The sequence below is a fragment of the Ursus americanus genome, chromosome 29 (genome assembly GCF_024610735.1).
Source record: "Ursus americanus isolate L20-20 chromosome 29, mUrsAme1.1.p, whole genome shotgun sequence".
Lineage (NCBI taxonomy): Eukaryota > Metazoa > Chordata > Mammalia > Carnivora > Ursidae > Ursus > Ursus americanus.
In genome coordinates this window covers 8576380-8600345 of record NC_142155.1, presented here as the reverse complement: position 1 = coordinate 8600345, position 23966 = coordinate 8576380, and the positions used below count along the sequence as shown (strand labels likewise).

The 23966-nt window shown below is 36.5% G+C and overlaps 2 protein-coding genes across 2 annotated transcripts in view; both read right to left on the bottom strand.

Annotated features, from left to right (window-relative positions):
- Positions 1–79: 79 nt before the first annotated feature.
- On the bottom strand, positions 80–6206 carry COX7A2 (cytochrome c oxidase subunit 7A2). Its single transcript, XM_045803832.2, has 4 exons — positions 6070–6206; positions 4734–4823; positions 2078–2162; positions 80–284 (listed from the first exon to the last, which is right to left on the bottom strand). The coding sequence occupies exons 1-4, from the start codon at positions 6085–6087 to the stop codon at positions 226–228; spliced, it is 252 nt and encodes an 83-aa protein (XP_045659788.1). The 5' UTR covers positions 6088–6206; the 3' UTR covers positions 80–225.
- A 10631-nt stretch (positions 6207–16837) lies between these two features.
- The window catches only part of CDC50A (cell division cycle 50 P4-ATPase accessory subunit A), a 34021-nt gene continuing 26892 nt past the window's right edge, over positions 16838–23966 (bottom strand). The window contains exons 5-7 of the mRNA XM_045803838.2: positions 22833–22976; positions 21990–22196; positions 16838–19532 (exon numbers count right to left, since the gene is read on the bottom strand). Of these exons, the coding sequence (XP_045659794.2) occupies positions 19339–19532; positions 21990–22196; positions 22833–22976 (545 nt within the window). The 3' untranslated portion in view covers positions 16838–19338. The remainder of the gene's footprint in view (positions 19533–21989; positions 22197–22832; positions 22977–23966) is intronic.

Genomic DNA, 23966 nt, shown 5'->3' with positions numbered 1-23966 from the left:
TTTTTTTTTTGCTTCCTAAGATTTACAAGGCTGATCAAAAATTGAAATTATTGGTATAAAGTGATAAAATAAGACAAAGCATGGTAAAGATTCTTTTATTGGTGGCAGTTAGTATAAGTCAATAAATATTGATCCCCAAAGAAGAACTCATTTATTTATCAGTTACTGGTCCATAGAGAACTGAATGAAACTGAACCAACTGCCTGCTGAGATGATAAACTGAAGTCAATCCTGCTTCTTGGGAAATGAAGCCACAGCTAGCTGATATATGGCATATGCTGTTCCTGAAAAATAAAAAGAGACAAAAAAAGAACAAGAAATTCTGAGATATTACATGTGTAAACCTAATATTCCAGCTAAAAAGTTGTAAGAGAAAGAGGCAAGTCTGGCTTTAAGAGTACTTTTATGGGAACATAAAAAAGTATTTTGATAAGTGCTGGCAAAATTTAACATAAATATATGTTAAACACATTTATTCTAGTTTTTTGGTTTTTTTTTTTTAAGGATTTTACTTATTTGACAGAAAGAGAGCACAAGCAGGGGGAGTGGCAAGCAGAGGCAGAAGGAGAAGCAGGCTCCCCGCTGAACAAGGAGCCCAATGCGGAACTTGACCCCAGGACCCTGGGATCATGACCTGAGCCGGAGGCAGACGCTTAACCGACTGAGCCACTCAGGCGCCCCTGATCTAGTTTTAATATCAGTTAACTTCTATAGCAAGTGTTAGATACAGCATAATAATGTATTTGTCAACTTGATAGTAACATGTAAAATTTTTTTTAAATAAGATTAAGAACATATATAAAGGTTATTTCCATACTAACTTAAGATTGCCTGAGAAATGCTAAAAATGATTCAAACACCGAAAAAGAGGTCAAGATATGCAAGCACTCCCTAAAGTATATTATCAACGTAAAACCAAGAGTGATTCATTTAAATTATCAAGTTTAATGTAATAGCTAATAAGTGAAAAATTATTAAAACTACCTACCAGAACTTATGATGTACTATACGCTGGTTAACTGAACATAATAAAAAAATAAAACTACCAGAATACCTAAGAAATAGTTACATTGATCTAAAAGAATTTAGGACTTTATTTTTTTTTTTTTAAAGATTTTATTTATTTATTTGACAGAGATAGAGACAGCCAGCGAGAGAGGGAACACAAGCAGGGGGAGTGGGAGAGGAAGAAGCAGGCTCTTAGCGGAGGAGCCTGATGTGGGGCTCGATCCCAGAACGCCGGGATCACGCCCTGAGCTGAAGGCAGACGCTTAACCGCTGTGCCACCCAGGCGCCCCAGGACTTTATCTTAAGAGAGCCCAAATGCCACTATCTAGCTGTTGTCCTCATCCATACTTGTCCCTTCACTGTACTCAATCCAAGCCAAAGAAGGCACCTTAGCATGCGCAGGACTTTGTAATCAGGTTCAAATTTCAGCTTTTGCACACAGAGGCAATATTATCTCGAGTAATTAACAGAATTTCTTCAACTTTAAAATAAGGACACACACACAGTAATCACTCAAACATTGTTTCCCTTCCTCCCCCAGAGAACAATGATTCAAATTCTTAACTCTGCTCCTGGTATACCAATTTGTGATATTCCATTACTAATACCGAACAATGGACCTGCCCAATCCACAGAAAAAATACCAAAGCACTTTGGATATAGTAATAAGTGTTGTTCTATACAGGTTTTGTTTCTGTCATAAATACGGATGTTGAGTATGGGTGTCAAATGTTGTTTAATTATGTATCACAGTAAAAATGTTAGAAAAGCCCCTGTTACAGGAGATGGGGTAGAGTAGATGGCCTGCAGAGCCACCATTAGCACACTCTGAAAGCTACCTCTATCATAAATACTCATCAAATGTTATTGGGTTTTTTTTCAAGGCATTAAAATGCTCTTATATAATATGTATCAATCACCCTCTTGAACCCTGACATGGAAAGCATTAAGATTTCAGATTCTGGAGACAGACTTCCTGTGTTAAAAATACTGGCAGAGTAAAAGCAATGAAGTTGTTAGTTACCCTCACTGTTACTTATCTATAAATCAAGCACTCCAAATATCTTACCACCAACTGTAAGCATCATAGTGGCTCGATACAGGAGGGCATCAGCTACTCCACCCTTTAGATGCACTGGAATTCCATTATCCTCCTAGATTTAAAAAAAAAAAAAAAATAGTTGAAAACAAATCATACATGTATTAATTAAGTTCAAACGACTAATCCATTTATATAAAATTAAGTGCCTCCTTAAACCCCTGGAATTAAAATACTGTAAACATCAAAATTAAAAGAATTACAATTTTCCTAATTCTGTCTCTACTTCCAATAAATTATTAAAATAAGAACTCCTAAAAGTCAACATTCTTTCTCTTAAATTCAGTGAGAATGCAATAAAGATGTTCTTTCCAAGAAATATATAGATGTTAAAGCTGTGAAAATATACTAATTGAGTTCATCAACTGAATTATTAAAAAGATCAGTAATCACACTTTAGATTTAATCATAAAGAAGATTTATTTTTTCCTTAAAAAGGGGGGGGGGGTAAGGGGTTTTGTTTATAACCTTAAATTATACCCTTAACCCCTAGTCCAGCACCTGGCATACAGTAGATATTTAATACATCTGTTAAATATAAGTATTTTATTTTTACATAGCATACAAATGACCCCTGACTTAATATGGTTCAACTTATGATTTCTCAACTTCACAATGGTGTGAAAGTAATACACTTTCAGTAGAAACTACTTTAAATTCTGAATTTTTACCTTTTCCCAGGCTAGCAATATGCAGTACGATACTCTCTCATGATGTGGGGCAGTGGCAGCCAGCCACAACTCCCAGTCAGCCACACAATCATGAAGTTAACCAACCAATAAACTTACAACCATTCTGTATCCATAGAACCATTCTGTTTCTCACTACCAGTACAGTATTCAAGAAATTACATAAGAGATTCATACTCTATTATAAAATAGTCTTTGTGTTAGATGATTTTACCCAACTGTAAGGTAATGTATGTGTTCTGAGCTTGTTTAAGGTAGGCTAAGCTATATTTAGTAGGTTAAGTATATTAAATGAATCTTCAACTTAACATGTTTACAACTTATGATGGGTTATTGTTTGACGTAATGACATAACCCCATCATAAGTCAAGGAGGATCTGTACAGAATAGAAGGCTTTTTAATGACTTAAAATTTTATTTGGGAAAAACAGATCACCCCAGGAAAACAAAACAAAACAAATCACTAATAATTTAACTACTTATAAAGGTTAACTACTCTATCCCACCACCGTCTTTCCTCATGTCAAAACCACCATTAACAGCGTGGTACATATCCATAAGTGTATTTTTAAAGATTTATTTATTTAGAGAGACAGCGTATGCATGCGCACGTGCACACACACACACACACGCACACACACACAAGGGGAGGGGAAGAGGGAAAGAACTGCAAGCCGACTCCCTGCTCAGCATGGAACCCAAGGTGGGACACGATCTCTGGACCCTGAGATCATGACCTGAGCCAAAACCAAGAGTCAAACAGACGCTCAACTGACTGAGCCAACAGGTGCCTTAATATCTGTAAATATTTTTTTTAATGCCATGTTATCTTTTCTAATTTACACAAACACTTGTTTAATATACAAAATGAGATTATGCCAAATAAGGGTCTGCCATACACTATTTTTCACTTAATGTACCTTAGAAACCATTCTGTTAGTCCCTTTAAGCCCACCTTATTCCTTTTAATGGGTACATAGCATTCCATTGTGCAAAAATATTATAATTGAATTAGCTAGTCTCCTATTAATGGATATTTAAGTTGTTAGGGTTTTTTTGGTATTAAAATTCTATAATGAATAACCTCTTTCCTTTTTTTATATTTTTATCTACTATTTCTGCAGAAAAGATTTTTTAAAAAGATTTATTTTAGAGACGGAGAGAGTGTGCTCCCTCTATAAAATTTTTACTTTTCAATCATGTGTCAATAAAACTGGAAAAAATACATTTTCTTCTAATATGTTTTGCAGGAGAAGCACTGACATCTGCAATTTATCTCTTTTTTGAGATTTTATTTATTTGAGAGAGAGAGAGAGCACGCGCGAGAGAGCAGAGGTGGAGGGGGAATGGGGGACAGAGAGGAAGAGGGAGAAGTAGGCTTCCCACTGAGCAGGGAGCCCAACACGGCTCAGTCCCAGGACCCTGGGACCACGACCTGAGCTGAAGACAGACACTTAACCAACTGAGCCACCCATGTGCCCCTGCAATTTATCTTTCAATATACAATACAGAAGGGATTGAACTTTACTTTCTTTAAAATAGCCAATCTTTCCAATAACCACTTTACTGTATCCTTTCCTCACTGATACGAAATAGCACCTTTAACATATATTAAATTTCTACATATATATTTGTTCTGTTTCTGGGCCGTTTCTATGGTCTATTTGTCTATTCTCGTGCAACTACTCCAAACAGTGCCAACCCAATGTAACTTCTCTGAAGTGTCTTTGACCTATATACCCTTACCCTCTCATTTCTTCTGCTTCCCCAAGGGCTTCTTGTATATAGCAAATGTCCAATTAGCTATCGATAGTTCCTTATTATTCTTTTGCTAATACAGCAGGATCGGTAATGATCAAACAATGTCAAATTTACTTCCTATCTCCACCTTTTGGTAATTATTACAAGTAATAATTTCCTATAAAATATTTCAATACCTGAAATAGCTTTTGTTTCTCTGGAACTTTATTTTCAAACTGCCTGCGTGAAGCAGTACTTATGGTCCTCCGGGCAATCTGACGAAGAGCCTGAAATGAAAAATCCATAGGTGCTAGGCAGATTTAGGTCTTAAAGAAAACTTCAAAACCAACCATTTTCAATCTTTAATATTACAGGAGAGGGAAACTGATAGTTAAAACATATCCAATTTGTCAGTAAGAATCCTAAACCAGCAGCCAGGTTTTCCAATTGGTTGTCCATCCACTACTCTTTATATTAAAATTCTACAGGCTCCAAAAACCACATTCAAGTAGCAATTCATGCAGATTCTGAGCAAAAAGAAAAAAAAATCATCTTTACCTGAATTGAACTAGTAGTAGCATTATATAATCCTTGAGCAAAACACTGACATACAGATATTACAAAAATAAAGAATGATTACAAAAAACACTAAGTTCAAAACGTATTTTTAGTACTCTACCATATTATTAAAAATCCATTACTTGATACCAAAATAAAATGGTATGATTCCTACTTAATTAAAATGCTTTCCTCATTACATTTTTCCTAAAAAGATCTTTAATAAGGTATAATTCTTTTAAAAAAGAACCTTGCATTATATATCCAAATGAATTAAATAATGAAACAAATATGCACTCTATATGCCAAAATAAATGATACACTGAGAGGCTAAAACCTTACTGAATAATTACAAAAGAGAACGGTCACGGTTACATTTTCCTTCTTTTTTTCGAAATTTTGGGAAAATATTTCACATGCTCAAAGTCGGTGTAGGGGTGAAGGTCACTGCAGAACCGCCTGATGGAAGCAACACTACACTTCTGCCATGACTGCTCCGAAAGTCCCAACCAGAAGTGAATGACTTGCTTTTTAAACCGCATTCTGATGCTCACAAAGCTCAGAAACGCTGAAACTTAAAGTCTTTCAAAGTACCGCTGGAACACCGTTTTGTCTGAAGCTTGTGGGTATCAGAAACTTCCCACTTGGACCTTAGTTTTACTCGTATCAGAGCTACCGACTTCCAATGACCGATTGGTTTAGGGGTGGCCACTAAAAACTCGAGGCTGCCTAACTCACCTCTGTCACTTCCCAGCTTCTCCACTCCCTTCATCTACCTAGCACAGCCTGGGGCGAGAGGAACAGATGGAAGGGAAAGTAACGGCAGGTGAAAAGGACACGGACCAAGGTGACTTCGGAAGTCGCCTTTTCCTACCCTTCTTCCCTCTCATGAGAGGCTTCTCAGTCAAGGCCCCTTAGCCTCCACTTCCAACCTTCCCGCCCCACATTAGGAATCCAAGCCGAGAAGCTTCTCACCAGCAGATTCCGCAGCATCTTGGCTCAGTTACTTCCCACCAACCGCGACAACCGACCACCAGTAACGAAAATCCCCGCACCGGAACCGGAACTACCTCCTGGCCTTGCGCAAGCGTCAGGGAACATAAACATTTCCGGGCGGGGGAGGGGCTTGAGCCTCTCTAACCATAGAGAGCGAAAGAAAAGCTAGAGCGGCCGTACGGCTGTGGCCGCTCTAGCCGACGGCCGTTTCTGTCTCTTCAGCTCGTTCCTAACCCGGCGGATGCCTTTCAGGCGGGTGGTCCCTGGAGCTAAGGCTGGGAGAAGCAAATGACTTTTGAGACCAGAGAGGCGAATAGTGACGTGTCCTGTACTTTTTAACTAGCTAACATAAAATTAATGTGAGACCAGGCTGTCGTAGAATATTAGTCTATTTGGGACGAGAAGGCGTTTTAAAAACTTAGCAAACCTTGAGCCATTGTTTAGACGTTGAAAAAACACTGGGTTGGCCTATTAAGTTGTGAAGCTGCATGAAATACAAAACAAAAAAGATAACTCCTCTTACACGGATACAATCCGTTTTTTCCGCTGATGAAATTTTGTGAGGGCGTTATTGTTCCTTGTGCTGAGAATATGCTGCAAGGAGCTGCGTCGGGATACTGATTTTTATCTTCTTGTACCTCTGGATGCTGCAGAACTCCCCAGTCAAGAAAATACCAGCGCCCCGAAATTGTCGAAGCTGTTCGCTCGTTTCTACGTGTCTGGGAAAATGCTGAAAAGAGGGGGGAAAATTTAATTGTGGGGCAAGAAATGGGACGCAAATCTGTACTCTTAAGTCTTACTGTCTCAGGTCGAGCAGGGCGCTTTCTTTGATCGGAGTTGCCAGGCAGAGCAATTACTGTAGATAGGCTGTGTATCTTGTATCAGTTTTGCCTAAATAATGCCACATTACAAATATCTTTTTTCTCTGCCCCCACCAAGTGTGTATAAATATAAACATACAATCATTTACCCTGTACTAAAATCTTTCCACCTTTTTACAAACTCTTCTAAATATTTCATTGTGATTTCAAATAGACAGTGGATGATATATGGGTTCAGCATAGGTGAAATGTGCGGATGAAAATTAGTAATATCAAAATTACCCCTTCTCATCTTTTGGGTTAGATCCACCAAATTATCTGTCCCCAGTAGGTTCTCTTCCTCACCAAGGTTTATAAATAGCCAATTCAGGGGCACCTGGGTGGCAAAGTCGTTAAGCGTCTGCCTTCGGCTCAGGGCGTGATCCTGGTGTTATGGGATCGAGCCCCACATCGGGCTCCTCTGCTATGAGCCTGCTTCTTCCTCTCCCACTCCCCCTGCTTGTGTTCCCTCTCTCGCTGGCTGTCTCTATCTCTGTCAAATAAATAAATAAAATCTTTTAAAAAAATAAATAGCCAATTCATCTCTTTTCTAGATAAGGACTGAAAGGATCTGGCTTAATCCCCTCTCTGTATTATGCACAGTGATCAAAACCTTGAGGACAGTTACCAGATGCCAATAGCTGGAGCATACAAATTTTTAAAAAGTAGATTGTCAAGAATTGGAACTTGTTAAAGTTATAATGTGCTGTCTTACCATTTTCTCCATCTAGATTGTTAACTTCTCAACAACAGAGATTACTTTTTTACCAATCCCCTAGTACTACTTAAAGGGCTAAAGGTTAGCCAGCAGATGAATTAATGATATATACTGGGTAATAGATCTATATATTGGATGAAGGACACTTATGGCTTTGTCCAAAAAGAACCAAAGATTCACATAAATTAGATCCTAAAATAGATGCAGATCCTTATTTGCATGTCACTTAGTTCAATTTCCCCCTTTTTACTAGATCATTCCATCAGCATATAAACATATTCCCATATTAAACGAACATTTAAGTTACCATCCCATTTCTCTTCAGAATAAAACACAGATTTCTTTATACTTGTCTTCTCTTCCTCTCCTAATCTTTTTTTTAAAATACCATTTTGGGCAGGCTTTTGGTGCTTCTCCTAGGATCGCCAAAGGCCTTTACATTGTTAAATAAACTGTCAATCTCAATTTTCATCCTTTCCGTCTATCAGCAACATCTAACATAATTGATCACTCCTTCACAATACACTTTAATTTGGAAATAAGCCATAAATGCCATACAGTGTAACGTATCTGTATAGTTTCAAATACGGTCTTAAGGAGCTTGCTCCGTTCACTACTCTTTTGATGATTCCTCCATTTCAGCAATGTTTCTAGTTTCCTGAAACCTCATCCTCTCAATCTCTAAATTTCAGAGTACTGCCTTTTTTTTTTTTTAATGATCATCCCTTTTGTGATTTCATCCAATGCCATGAAATACCATTTGTGTGCTGGCAACTCTCCAGGCTGACCTTTCCCTTTAAGGCCAAACATCTCCACTTAGATGTCTAATGGGCATCTCAAACTTACGATCAAAACTGAATTCTAGGGGCGCCTGGGTGGCTCAGCCATTAAGCGTCTGCCTTCAACTCAGGTCATGATCCCAGGGTCCTGGGATCCAGCCCCGCATCGGGCTCCCTGCTCCACGGGAAGCCTGCTTCTCCCTCTCACACTCCCCTTGCTTGTGTTCCCTCTCTCGCTGTCTCTCTCTGTCAAACAAATATATAAAATCTTAAAAAAAAAAAACAAAAAACAAAACTGAATTCTACTCTCCACTCCTTATTTCCAAGGCTTCTCCTCGGCAATTTTCATTTCAAGCCCCAAACTCTGTTTTCCATCATACTCTATAAACTAACCCATTAGAAAATTCTGTCGAATACATACACTTTCAAAATATAATCTGACTCTGACCACTTCTCGTTACTGCTACCACCACTCCAGGCCAACCCACTATCTCTTGCTTGCATGACTGCAAAAGCCTTTTTAACTGGCTTCCCTACTTGTACTTTTACACTCGAGTCTATTTTCCACACAGCAACGATGCTTTTAAAGATTTAAGTTAATGACTATTTACAATTGTTTTCTTCACTGCTGTACTTGCGGCATTTGGCACAAAGAAAACGCTAATTACTGGTTCAATGAATATAGTATGCCACATTAAAGAACTTATTGAGAATAAACACTCAAAAAATCTTGGATATTCATTGTACTACTTTCAAACATTTTTCAGTCCCAAGATTCCTCACTCATTGTCTCCTTGCTCTTGTTCTGTAAATTGTGATTATCCCGACAGAAAAATATACCGAAATTTGCCTGAGTGCCTATCAAACTTTATTGGATCTTCTCAAGCACACCTGAAATTTATTTCTAGATTTGTAAATTCATCCTCTGTAGCAGAAGTTATTTTCAAAAGTTACCCATCCAAAACATCAGTTTGAGTTTCATTTGTAATATTGGAAAATTATTATCAGATTACTAGACATGATCAGAAAGTATTTCCTTCAGGGGCGCCTGAGTGACGCAGTCGTTAAGCGTCTGCCTTCGGCTCAGGGCGTGATCCTGGCATTGTGGGATCGAGCCCCACATCAGGCTCCTCTGCTAGGAACCTGCTTCTTCCTCTCCCACTCCCCCTGCTTGTGTTCCCTCTCTCGCTTGCTGTCTCTGTCAAATAAATAAAATCTTTACAAAAAAAAAAAAGTATTTCCTTCAGAGGGTTTTTGAACATTATAACAGGACTGACAATACACTATTTAGATACATGGAAAATGTGAGGTAGGTAATGGTTAATTTAAGCCTTGTCAGTAAGATAAGTTTATGTGAAAACACTAAGTGAAAATAATTCACAATTACTGATGCAAAGTTACCAAATCACAGTTATTCAATCTTTCTTTTCCTTTAAAAAACAAACAAGATTACAATCCTTCCTTTGATCCTGCCTATAGCATCTATAAATAAAAAGAGGAAAGCCAGAATAGAGATTTGTGTGCTTGGGATGTGGGTTTTAATTCTGGAACCACGCTTAATCCACTTCCAGTTTTATAAAAACAATATAGAATAGCTTCAGGTGACATTTAATGTACAAAAACTATTAGCTACAGAAAAGATAGCACTTCAATACAATTCCTTATTTTCTTTGATTATTACAGTTAGGAATCAAGAAACATTTGGTTATCTCTTAATTGCTGTATTCATTATTAAATAATTTATCTAATTGCAAGCCTCAGTCTTTCCATCATTCAAGTTAAGGACTGGCTTTGGATTAATTATCTCTAGCTCTAAAATTCTTGTGTATGAAAAATAATAAATAAAATATATTAATGAGTTTACTCCTTGTTGAATATAATTTATTGGCCACCTAATATGAATCTAACACTTTGCAATATGTTCAGGGAAAAACTTTTAAAATCCCTCACCTTCTGGAGCATATAACGTAATTAGGAAGGTAATAAACACATAATAGTAAATTATGATGTGGATGCAAATGAGTCTTAGGTAACTGGTTTAGCAAAAGTTGCTCATGGGAAATTCAAGGAAGATAGCAGTCATTAGGGAGGTTTTGAAAAGACGAAATTTCAGCAGAGTCTTGTAGAATTAGAATAAATGAAGTAGTGAGTTTTAGCAGGGTCCCACAGAATAAATGGAAGAGAGATTAAAAGTCATTCTAGAGTTAGAGCAAGAACATGATTAATAACCCAGATTTAGAATCAAGCATCATCTACTGCAGGAACTTTAAAACAGATGCCTAGGTGTAGTGAAAAGAGAAAAAATACTGTAGTTAATAACCTGAAGTCAGACAGATCCTGAACCTGTCATTTAATAGTGATTATGACTGAAGGCAAGTTTAATAATCTATACTTCAATTTATCTGTAAAATGGATAATAGTATCCATCATCATTGGGTGGCTGTGGAGATTAAATGATATAACTCAATAAATGTTAACTGTTAAAAGATTTTATTTTTAACATTTTAATTAACATTTTAAATAACATGTTCGGGGGGCAGGAGAGGGACAAGCAGACTCCATGTGGAGACCACCACCTGAACCAAAATCAAGAGTCCCCCGCTTAACCTACTGAGCCACCCAGTAATATTTATAGGGTACCTATAAATATTAACATTTATTATGGAAGAAAAAGTTGGGTAAAGAGAAACAGATCAAGAAAATCCAGGCAGAAGTTATAGCATAGACAGAGGCTAAGAAGAGAAGGTGAACAGATGTCTTAGTGAATTGCAAATACCTCGGTTGGCAGAAAGACAAATGAGGGTGTGAGGGAACAGTGGAAGGCTGGGTGAGATTTTAATAATGATTTTAAATTTGATCCTGAAGGTGAATGAGGGCTATTTAAAAGTTTATGGGGGGGGACTCCTGGGTGGCTCAGTCGGTTGAGCATCTGCCTTCAGCTCACGTCATGATCCCAGGGTCCTGAGATGGAGTGCCACATAGGCCTCCTTGCTCAGCAGGGAGCCTGTTTCTCCCTCTGCCTGCCACTCCCCCTGCTTGCGCATGCTCTCTCTCCCCCTCTCTCTGGCAAATAAATAAAATCTTTTAAAAAAATAAAAATAAAAAAGTAAAAGTTTATGGGGTGAATTGTCCAAATCAGAAGTCTGTTTCAGGATCATTCTGGTAGTAGTGAAAGGCTAGATTGAACATAAATTTCAATGGTCTGAAAGTTCATTAGAAGTCCAATAATAATACAAGGAAGAGAGACAATCTGAAATAACTTAGTAGCAAAGAGATGTAGATAAAGGGATGTAGGTAAGGGGATGGATTAAAGAGCCAACTATGAGGAAGTGCCTTCAAAAATCAACAAAGTATGGTGGTTCTATTGGATTGGGAAGCTGAAGAAGACAGGGAGAGGTTTCTGACTTAACTGATGAGGTGGTTGATCATCCCAATCTGTATCAAGGAATGTAAGAGAAACCAACGCTAGTATGAAATGACTCCTATTTTTGCCTTCTTATAGAGCTTAAGAAATCCAAAGACAATCTAATGAGATCCCAGCTGAACAATCTAGAGCTCAGAAGAGATGTCAAGGCACAAAAAAAGATAAATCTGTGTATAGATGGTAGTAGAAGTGACTAGGAACTTTAAGATTGCTCAGGGAGTATATGTAAAGGGAGAAAAGGCCTGGAACATAACCTCAAAGAACTCCCAACATTTTATGTGGTGAGCATAACCAAGGAATATATAAAGGAGACTAAAGACAGATGAGTAGGAAGAAAAGGAGGAGAGTTCTTCACAAAGCCATATGCTAATGAAGAGGGAAGGAAGATGCCAACTATCCAATGGAGCAAAAAGTTCAAGGGTGAGTTTATTTCCTGTGACAAAAAGGAGTGGCAATTGTTCATTGTCATTTTTCTATATTTTCTGCTAAATGTTCATCATCTATCACTTCCCTTATGCCTCAAAACAAAAATCTGTCAAGTGGGTATTAAAATTCCCATTTTACTGATATGAAATGGCAAATGATTTAGGAGATTAAATAATGCGAAGGTAGATTTTTTAATATATATGTATATAGTTAAGAGCCAAGTCAGCCTGCTTCTAAAACCCGTACTCTTTCTACTGCATTTTTCAGACACAGAGGATAGAAAACAGAGTACAATGCAATTGTGAGGTGAAACCCTAGCTAAAGCTGAAGATGACAATAATGTATAAATTACTCTTTTACAAGCTTTGTTGTAAAGAGGAAAGATAACACACTCCAGGGATTACTTTAGACCACTAATTCAACTGCAATTTAACATGCATTTTTAAAGCTATTTTTTTTTCTGTATTTCTGGTCCTTGAGCAAAGTAGCATTCAAATCTTGACAGTGAAAGTGATGTACAGTGAGTTCAATCTTCTTCAACATTACCCTGGATAAAAAGCTTACACACCAACAGACAAGCTCCCATTAATATCACTGACAGTACATAACAAATGTGTCTTTAAGATCTTTAAAAATGTTATAAAAGTACCAAAAAGTAATTCAAGGCATTTTCTGGTTTAAAAAAAGTGGATTGGCTCCAAGAGTTTATCTATTCTCCCTTTCACCCCAGTAAATTGAAAAAGGAATTGAAAAAGTAGGAGTTATTGATAGTTCTCATTATCTTAGATGAATCTCAAAGGCATGCTAAATGAAAGAAGCCACTTTCAAAAGGTTACATATAATTCCATTTATGATTTTCTAATAGAAGACGAACTATGGGGGTGGAAAAGAGATCAGGAGTTGCCAGGACTTATGGATAGGGGAAATGGGGAGTACAAAGGAGTAGGGTAAGGGAGTTTTGGGGGCTCATGGAGCTGATGGTACTGCTCTGTATCCTATGATGGTTATAGGAAGCTATACATAAGTTAAAATGCACAGAAATATACATGACAAGAAAAAAAGTAACATTTACTGTATGATCATCTAAAACAATTTTTAAAGACATGGGCCCAAAAGGATAGAGTTGAGAAGGGGGAAAAAGTGAATTCAGCAGATTTCTAGGAAACAGTAGATGAGATATGACTGAGCAGAACAGAGCAGGCTGCATTCCAAAGGGACTTTAAGGGGGGCACCAGTGAGAAGTATGCTCATTGGTTCACACCCCGGAGAAGCTCAGACTTGGACATAAAAGTTACAGCAATAGGGGCACCTGGGTGGCACAGCGGTTAAGCGTCTGCCTTCGGCTCAGGGCGTGATCCCAGCGTTCTGGGATCGAGCCCCACATCAGGCTCCTCTGCTATGAGCCTGCTTCTTCCTCTCCCACTCCCCCTGCTTGTGTTCCCTCTCTCGCTGGCTGTCTCTCTCTCTGTCAAATAAATAAATAAAATCTTAAAAAAAAAAAAAGTTACAGCAATAAGGAATAGGCCTGAAAATGACTAGTTGAAAATTATATACAAAAGAATGGTCAGATCCAAAGACCTCCAACTTACCCCTCTCAGCCAAACAAAGACAATCTCTCACCTCCATCATCGTCTCCCACAGGTACGAGGTCACTTTTATCTGGAGAAAGTAATGGCAGACAACCAGGTAGAAGGGATATGCAGAGGTACAGGTATATGGAAATATGCATAAAGTGGACACCAGAAGGTGAGGTGGAGGACAAAGCAGAAGCAGTTAAAGACAGGGAAGAAACAGACCCTCCTTGACCCCTTCCTACTGCAGAAGACCAGAGAATTCTCTAGAGAAACTGAACAGACCCAAAGAAAAGGCCTTCGGCCAAATGTCCGGCTCTCTGCCAACCTCTAATGCAGTACTTCTCAAAATTTGGTCCACCTACAGTTGCTGACCTGCCAACTCTTTTTTACTTGTCTAAGCTCTTTATCATGAACAGGAACAAATAATTCGCCAAGTGGCATTTCTGAGTAGCACTGTGCTAGTGAAGCCTATCACTTGTCAAGCACTGGACACAAAAAAGAGCTTTCAATTAGTTTTTTGGGGCCATTCACATATGACGGATTGTCAAGACTAGCCGGAAATACAAAGAAAGTCACCTACATGAAGAAGAGAAAAAAAAAAAATTTTAAATAGCAACAGCAAAAATCAATGCTAACAAAGAAAGAAAAGCATATATATCTTCAGAAAAATATTTTATCTGTGAACTAAGATGAATATATTTTCAGAAACAGAATAGAAATAAAGGAAGTCTTAGAAATTAAAATACTTTTTATTTTTATTTTTTTTAAAGATTTTATTTATTTATTTGACAGAGATAGCGATAGCCAGCGAGAGAGGGAACACAAGCAGGGGGAGTGGGAGAGGAAGAAGCAGGCTCATAGCAGAGGAGCCTGATGTGGGGCTCGATCCCACAATGCCGGGATCACGCCCTGAGCCGAAGGCAGACGCTTAACCGCTGTGCCACCCAGGCGCCCCAAAATACTTTTTAAATATACAAAAAATTCAACAGACGATAATGTTGGAAGATCAAAATGAAATCTTCTAGAAAGCACAAAGACAAAGTGTCTAAACACAAAGTGTCTAAACAACTGGAGAAAAAGAGAAGAAAATTAAGCATCAGTCTAGGAGATTCAGTATCTGATTAGGACAGAATCTGATTTCTCAAAAGTAACAGTGAAACCTAGAAGAGGGTGGGGCAATGACTTCAAAACCCTAAGGGAAAATTATTTTAAACTTAAAATTGTATATGCAGTCAAGCTATCAATGAAATTGTGAGAACGGAATACAGGCATTTTAGACATGTAAGGATTCAGAAAACTGGCCTCTCATATACCACCTCTTAGGAAGCTTTAAGTGCTTTAGGAAGTGCTCCAGTAAACTAGAGAATAAGCCGGGACACAGATCCAACAACAGAAGGGTGACAAGAGGAGGTCATGGGATAATGGCTGTGTAACTGGCCAAGAGGACTACCAGTAAAGACTGGCATGGAAGGACAAATACAGAATAGACCTCCCTAGTGAAAACAGAGAATCAGACTATCTGATATTTGGGGACAAAAACCCCTCAAAACTATTGATGAGAACATAATGGACCTGACAGAGAAATTAAAGAGAGTTTAAGATAGGTTTCCAGAAAGTTATGTGTTAAAAATGTTAATTCTAGGAAAAACAAAATGATGCAAAACATAATCGTAGGGCACTGCTGTGCTCTATAGTCATAATTAAACAACAGCTACTGTATTTACTAAATATAACTATAATAACACAATGGGAGAAGAGGAGGTAGGTGTGTTAAAGAGCTAAATCCTCAGGTAACATTATCAAGAAGACAATAACGCCTAAAACTGTTAAACAAAGCAACAGTAGAAGTCATATTATTTTATTATTTAGATATACTAAAGCAAATACCAAAAGAAACTTTTGGACTAAAAGTGATTATCTCTGAAAGTTAAAGCTGGGTCAGGGAGGGAAGCCTGAGTGGCTCAGTCAGTTAGGTGTCTGCCTTCAGCTCGGGTCATGATCCCAGGGTCCCGGGATCGAGACCCGCATCGGGATCCTTGCTCAGCAGGGAGCCTGCTTCTCCCTCTGCCTGCCACTCCCTGTGCTTGTGTGCTCTCTCTGACAAATGGATAAACCAAATCTTAAAAAAATAAATAAAGTTGGGACAGGGAGATTTTAAGTGTGTATACACGTTACTTTGATAAAATGTAAGTTTACACATTTACAAATAGATAAAATCAAATAAGGTCACATGGCTGCTTTGATTTTAGACATATTTATTCTGAAATTTCAAATGACATTAGGGGAAATATGATTTATGTTTATCGAATGGGGCATGGGCAAAAAAAAAAAAAAAAAAAAAAAAAAAAGCTCTAAAACACTTGACTAGATCATCCAAACTCTACAACAAACATTTATGCATCAAAATTCTTCTTGAAACAACACTTCCTTACTCCCTCTACCCTCCCCTCAAAATAACCGTGTTCACAAAGAACAAAGCTTTTCATCTTAACCAACAAAGGACCATACTATCATTCTAAGGCAGTGTTTCCATGAAGATAGGAGGTGAGCCGACTCACCAGCACTGATTAACCCTACAGTCAGCGGTTCCTCCTTCCTGGTCTGGCTTTTCATTTCCTGTATGCCCTGCCCTCTTCATTATTTTCATTATTCTTGCTTCTCTACCGGTTCTTCCTTTTCTATTTACTAGATATTTCCTTGATCTAATACCAAATTGAGCCCATCTGCCTATAATTCAGGTGACACTCTGACCACCTTCTTGTAAGAAGAGATGTTTCCCAGTAATACAGACAAATCTTGCAGTTAATGCTGTCAAAGTGATTAATACATACACTTACTGGCAATCAAATCTAGACATGGAAATGTTAAAACTTGGGACTTATTAAACTGAGCTAAAATTTAGTGTTCAACATTAGCAAGAACACTGGGGCATTATTATTTTAGCAAGACACTTGAACATAGCAAAATTAATTTTGTTCATTTTTATTAATACAGAACATACTAACAGAACATTATCTTTAAATATAATCAAGGTTACAAATAAACTGTTACTAACCAATAAACAAAAAATATTCACTTGACTCTCCTCTTGAATAATTATCCATTAGGTAGTACAGTTATTTTTCCCATTTTTAACTGCCTTATGATTTCAATGAAATTTCTTAGCTTTTACTTATTAAATAATTCCTTCAATTGGGAAACTTCATATATCAAAATACATCCTGTAAGTCAATGCATTCTTCAATGCCTTCTACTTAACCTAAATGCAATAAAATGCAATCTGATTCTCTGAAAGTTGAATATGACATCAGTATTTCCAAAAGATGAGCATAAAACCCGTAAGAAATGTTTTTCCTCCCCCCACCCTGCTTCACATAGGCCATCTGAATGTTCCACATTCTTCATAATTAGTAACAGAAATCCCTTATAGCTCAAATGGCAGGAGACCAGAAGGGAATTGGGCCATCAATGAACTTGTAAAATAGATGGAACTCCAAATATATTTTAAGATTCTGTCTTCACCAAAGATGAGAAAGTATTGGAAAGGTCTTCAATATTTCTTTAGTGGCACCTTTGGTCCCCTAATCAGAAAAAGAGATGCAGGATGGCAGTCCTCCTTAAATAACACAAACTCAATCTGGAAAGACTGGCAAAAGCCTTTTCCCCCAATGAGGTATCGCAGAAAATAAACTGCCATGTGCAAGAGGGTCAATTATCAGAATAAATAACAATATTCTGAAGGACTGACAAAACAAAGGATATTTTTAGACAAAGAATACCCTATGCATTCAGAAATTTCAGGATAATCATACAGTAAGTACCTCATGCAAGTAATAGTCTACCAGTTAAAAGTCATTATGAACTACAAGTTCTTTTAACTGAATTTCATGTTATACAAAACTTACGAAGTGTGGCACATTTCTATTAAACATTACATTATTTTTGTTTTTTTTTTAAAAACATATATTAATCAAAATTGATACATTACCCAGACCTTTTGATTTAAAATACAACTGAAGGAAATCATTACAGACTCTGAATAAACAGCTATTCTTTTATACAAACATATGGGTTATTTTAGTAAAAAAAAAAAAAAAAGCAATTTCAATGCAATTAAGCCATCTCTGATTAAGACATACATTTTCATGCATGTGAAAAAATAAGTTTACATTCAAGAATAAGTTCCATAGCAAACAAATTACAGCATTTATTCAATAAGGAATATTAAAATAATTCCAGTTAATAGAAAATAAAATAACTCCAACCATATATATATTATAATTTATCATGTGCACATTGTAAAATCTCCAGAATTTAATTAGGATATTTAAAGAATTTATTTTTAAAGTATGTTTTAGAAAAACCAACCAAAATAATTGGTACCTTAACTAGAGAGAATGTGCATACACATCCACATTTGACCTATATACAAAAATTGAATGAAATACAGAAGAAATGAAGGTTACTGTTTTCTAAAATTTCTGCAATATAACATTAGTATTTAAATCAAAACTTACCTGCAAAATAAAAACAGCTTGAGGTATTTCCAATGCTGAAGCAAATTTCTGAATGTTAAATACCACAAGAATGAAAACAGTCTCCTTTGAACATTTACATCTGGTTTATAGTTGAAGCAGAAGATGAAGGTCTGCCAAGAAGTTTTCCCATCTCACCTATATTCTTGTATCCCTTATGAAGTGTAAGCTTCAAGGGAAATGATCACATGTAAAAACATATCAAGTGAGTTGGGGTTCCTGACTGCAACATCTTAACCAAATGGAAAAAGGAATTTTAAATTCTCCCACCTGAGACCCACCTGACCTCTTCACACATGACCATTAATTCCTATGCTGGACAAGGTAAGCATGTCCTTGTCCTTTGAAATCAAAGCTAAACTTGACAAAGAACTGTACTGGATAAATTGAATACAGGAACCACCTCAGCAAAGATGGTACTTTAAGCTTTTACACACGACACATGAAAATGATGAAGTGTTTTATTTAATTTGGTCTTTCTTCATCGTTTTGTAACTCTGAATCCTTCAAGGTTAGCAAATCATTATATTCATACATCTTGTAATCCCTTTCTTCACACAACAGGCACACGGATACAGCATCATATGTCAATATAATATCAACACAGCATACACATTTAAGCAGTAGATGCATTTCACATGAAAGAGGCTCTATGCATCATATGGCCTGACCCAACAAAAAGCAAACATTAGAATGCCATTTTAGCAGTTACAGTGTTGATATGATCAATATAGTTAATTTGTTTCATACCCGTCATATATTTCCACAAGACATCCATAAAGAAGAAGCAAAGGACAAAAACTGCTCTTTAAAAAAAAAGTTACGTGCCAACTTCAAAGATGACATACTAACCAGACATCAGCATTCGAAAGCTAGGCTGAATAGGACTGGCCTTGATGCACATGCAGTAAATTTGTTTTCAGGATAAAAAATTAAATGGTAATGTCAGCAGTATTACTACTGTTTCTATATTTATGATTAATTACTAGCAGTACAACTCCCAGAAGAAAGGAGATGGATCCAATAGCGATGTAAGCAATCCCCAAAAATGGATTTTTTCCTCCCATCCATGAAATAGTGCTCAAGATCATCCGTTTTCGTCCATCAAAAGAATGTACAGGGTAATCTGAAGAGCGTATAGGAAGACTTTTCCATTTCTAGTAGATTTTTAAAACACAACTTAAAAATCCGGCATTTCATTGCTTGTAATTCATTGGTATAATTCTATGATACACAGGCACCTTACTCACGTTTTCTGAATCACAGAATAATTATATAATTATTACCCTGAAGCGCTGATTTAGCAAGTTAAATACTGGTAGTAAAATCCATATAGTTTACAAGCAAAAACAACCAAATTCAAATTAAGAGTCATATGGTTTCTCAGGTGCTTTTACTCTCATTACAAAGAAGGGGCAAAAGGCCACAAAGAATGTAATGTGAAACAAATATTTCAGATGAACAGCAATAAAACCCACAGTGGAAAAGGAGATTGACAGACCAGAAGAAAAAGGAAGAGTGAAGAGACTGGAGGTCTCCGTGAGCTCAAAGAGCATGAATGAGAGAGTAATTATGAGAATATGAGAGGACCCTGAGCACAAGGTCAAAGAGTATGATACTGAAGTTTTAACTTGCTGATTTGCAGCAATGACAAAACTCATGGTGTGACACAGAGCTGATGGCTGAAACAGAGTAGAAGTGAAGGGTGGACTGTTAAAGAGATTTAAGAAATGGGACACCAGGATACTGGATAAACTATCTACATGGACCAATTCTAAGATTTTGGGGAGAATTAGGGCAGAAAGGTTTACAACCTTTTCAAAAGCATCTTTTGAATCAAGTTTAGGCCTCATCTGTTTCTCTAGCTTCTGTAATTTTCCATCCCCCCAGATGGACCCTATTACTCCAAATGGCAGACTCTGCCACTTTCTTAAATCAATCCTAACCTGATGCAGGAATGACTGTAATAAGATAGTTAGAACAACTAATAAAACACTCTGGGGGGGGCAAAGTATCAAATCACCTATCTAGCCTCTCTCTGTATCAACCCCCAAAATGGGATTCTGTCTTAATTCTAAGATCTAGGTTCCTACGTTATATGTAATTTTTATAATTACCCTTGATGCTTTGCCGACCCAGATTCCTGTCTCATCAATCTTTGAGAGCTAACATTCCTCCTGACAGTTCTCTTCTCAATGCCTGGGATGCAAATAGTCTATTAACTAAGACAAAGTACTGAGTACTCCAAAGACTTACCTTTACTATGCTCTAGGCTACAGGCTTGTATATGTCCTTACACCTTACCAGATTAGATTTTTGAATGCTAACTGTGACGGAGTTGCCTTTTACTTTGGCAATAGCCTAAGGATAATGTTCTTTCTATCAGCACCTCAACTGGGTCTGTCTGTGTAAAATTGCTCCCATATGGGCCTAGGTTCCAAAACTGGGCTACTTTTAGCCTGTCATTATCAGGTCATATTCAGTTGCATACTCGAATGCAAAATCAAGAGACTAAGGATCTAAAAAGACATTTCTTTTGAAATAGGTCTATTAATTTAATCATTTACTAATGCATTATAAAACCAAAACTATACACTTATGGCTAATTTGGATTATGAAAACTCAAAAATGCAAAGATCATTAGAAAACATGCAAATGCTAATATCTGAGAACCTTTCATTCATGATACATGTAAGCAATGGGCTACAGATTAAAAAATAAAAGGACTCTGTTTAGAATAAGAGGTCATGTCCAGTATTTCCAGCTAAAGAAGACTTTGTATCCAGGACAATGTGGCTTGGTCTGACTATTTGAGTGAAGTAACTAGGGATACAGCCTGTAGTAGTGTCGTGGCTGATGGTACAGTCATGGCCTTTGGAGTCAATAGCTTGATTATGAACCCCAACTCTTCTACTTATTACCTGTACAACCTTCGGTAAGTTACTTAAACACTCTATGTTCCTGTATTCTTCTCTGTGACATGGAGATGATACCCATCTCATAATGCTTCAATTAAATGAAACAATGCATGGACAGTACTTAGTAAAATGTTGACATATAATTACAATGAAATAAATGATATTTATAAGCACTGAAAAGTACACCTGAATTATTAATGTGGAACAGCTAATGATAAAAATGTTTTGGTACTATGAACAGAATAATAGTTATAAACAATTATGTTGATGTGAACTAACATCCACTGATTTTTAATATCTAAAAATATATATTAAACAGCCCAGTACCACCAATGCTTATTTAGCATCAGTTATGCTCACTGGCCTTTGAATTAAGCTCAATCACAATCTCCATTGTAGAAATAGTTAGCTTATTAATAAACCGAACACCAGCATCTTAAATAATTTTACCAAATAATATCCTTAAATCCTAGTACAAAGTATTATCAAAATTTAAGACTTCTGGAAGATAAAAATGAAAAGATACTTTCTCATATATACACATATACTCATAAAAATGCAGAGATCGAAACTAAAACAGAGTAGCATCTTGCATAACTGAGTTAAGGCTGAACTACACTCCTTCCAAATTCTATGAATCTGTGCACATGGCCAAAAAAGGATACTGTATGTGATATTCAAATAGTATCGTCCAGCTGGTAATGTTGGATGTAAATCACTTTTCCGCTCTATAAGACGATATAACTTACGAAAAGTAGGTAATGCTGCAGTACGCATCCAAACAATAAAATCCTCATTTATGAACCCATTATTATCTGGTTCAGAATCCAGCATGTACACTGGTTTAACCCAGTTTACTGGCTTTGTTGTATCTTAAAAAAAAAAAAAGGGGGTGAGGGGAGGGGACAAAATATTCAATTCTATTATGAGTTTCACTGAAAATTCACTCAAATAAAACAAAGATATATAATACACAATCTATTTTTCGTATTTTCAAAGGTATAAATATATTCTAAGAAAGTCTTAAAATCTAGAAACAAACCAATTCCTCATGTAACAACAAATAACTACAAAGATTTGATGACTATCTCCATTAAGAAAATACTAAAAGTATGCCATTGGTAAGATGATTTAGTGCAAAGATATAATGGTAAAAAACATTACATTATGAAATTGAGGCACAGAATCAAAAATAAATTTTAATTTATAACTATAATAAAAAATTGGGTCTGTTTAAAAGAAACTTGCCTGCAGTTTTAAAAGACAATGACTGAAATGCTTATAAGAAAATACTGGAAAAATTCAAGATTAGAAGTACATATACATTTCCTTTAGAATTTCAGTACATTAGAACGTACAACATATTTTACCTAAGTTGGTATGAAGAAAAGTTGCTGTTTTTTAAAAAAGCATAAACATTTTTAAGATTCTAAAGATAGAAAATTTTAGGTACTTCATTAAAACTCCTAGCTTATATCATGTTTTAAAGAAATATTAGTAAATTTTACCTTTGAATCGTTCTTTTAGACTTTCTCCTCCAGGGGGATTTCTGAATTTCACATTTTTATCTGTCCACCAAGCAATACCTTTCTTTTTCAAAGGAATAGGTATAGGATAAGATTCATTGCCAACAAGAAACAATTCTAATGTATCTAAACAGAAAAAAAGAAGATATTGTTAAATACTGAAAAGCCACAGCACCTACTATACTCTATGAGAAATGAGGATCTGGTATCTGCTCCCAAAAGTGGCTGTAACAGAGTAGGCAGGCATACCCTGTACATTTGCTCTTGATTACTTACATGTGAATTACCTATGGTAACTTTATAATCCTAGATGGACTTCTCTTTCTTCAATACAGTTAGAGGTCACTTCTCTTACCTAGCTAACTGATACGTAATAAGATCAAATGTTTTAATATTAACCCAAATAAAATATTTTACAGGGTAAATCTGCTTCTCCTCCTTTCCTTTAAAAAACACATTCCTGGGGCACCTGGGTGGCTCAGTTGGTTAAGCATCTGCCTTCGGCTCAGGTCCTGATCCCAGGCTCCTGGGATCGAACCCCGTGTTGGGCTCCTTGCTCAGCGGGGAGCCTGCTTCTCCCTCTCCTTCTGCCTGCTACTCCACCTGCTTGTGCTCTCTCTGTCAAATAAATAAATAAAATCTTAAAAAAAAAAACCCACATTCTTGAATAGTTTCTGGCTTATCCATTTCTCTATCTGTACTGTCCAATACAGTAGCCACCAGCTACACGGCTACAGAGCCACTGAAATTAGGGCTGGTCCAAATGAATATGTTTTATAAGTATATATTTCAGAAATAAAAAAAACTCAATACAAAAAAATAGGATACAAAATATCTCATTCATAAATTTTATATATTGAGTATCACTTATAGGTAAAAAGGTAATTTTGGGGTTCGATAAAATATATTATTAAAATTAATTTCACTTGCTTTTGTTTATTGTTTTTAATGTGAATATCAGAAAATTTTAACATATATACATGTCTCACATTGATGGCTTACATTATATTAATATCAGACAGTGCTGCTTTAAATGATCAACTATACCTTCTTTGCACTGGTATAAATATTCAGAGTTGATGGAAAAGACAGCCTGGTTTTTATTCTATCATATAC

Excerpts from the sequence above, each read along its gene's own strand:
- COX7A2 (XM_045803832.2), bottom strand. Across the intron at positions 2,163-4,733 it reads AGAAACAAAAGCTATTTCAG|GAGGATAATGGAATTCCAGT; the intron begins GTATTGAAATAT and ends TTTTAAATCTAG. Across the intron at positions 285-2,077 it reads TATGATGCTTACAGTTGGTG|GAACAGCATATGCCATATAT; the intron begins GTAAGATATTTG and ends TTTATTTTTCAG.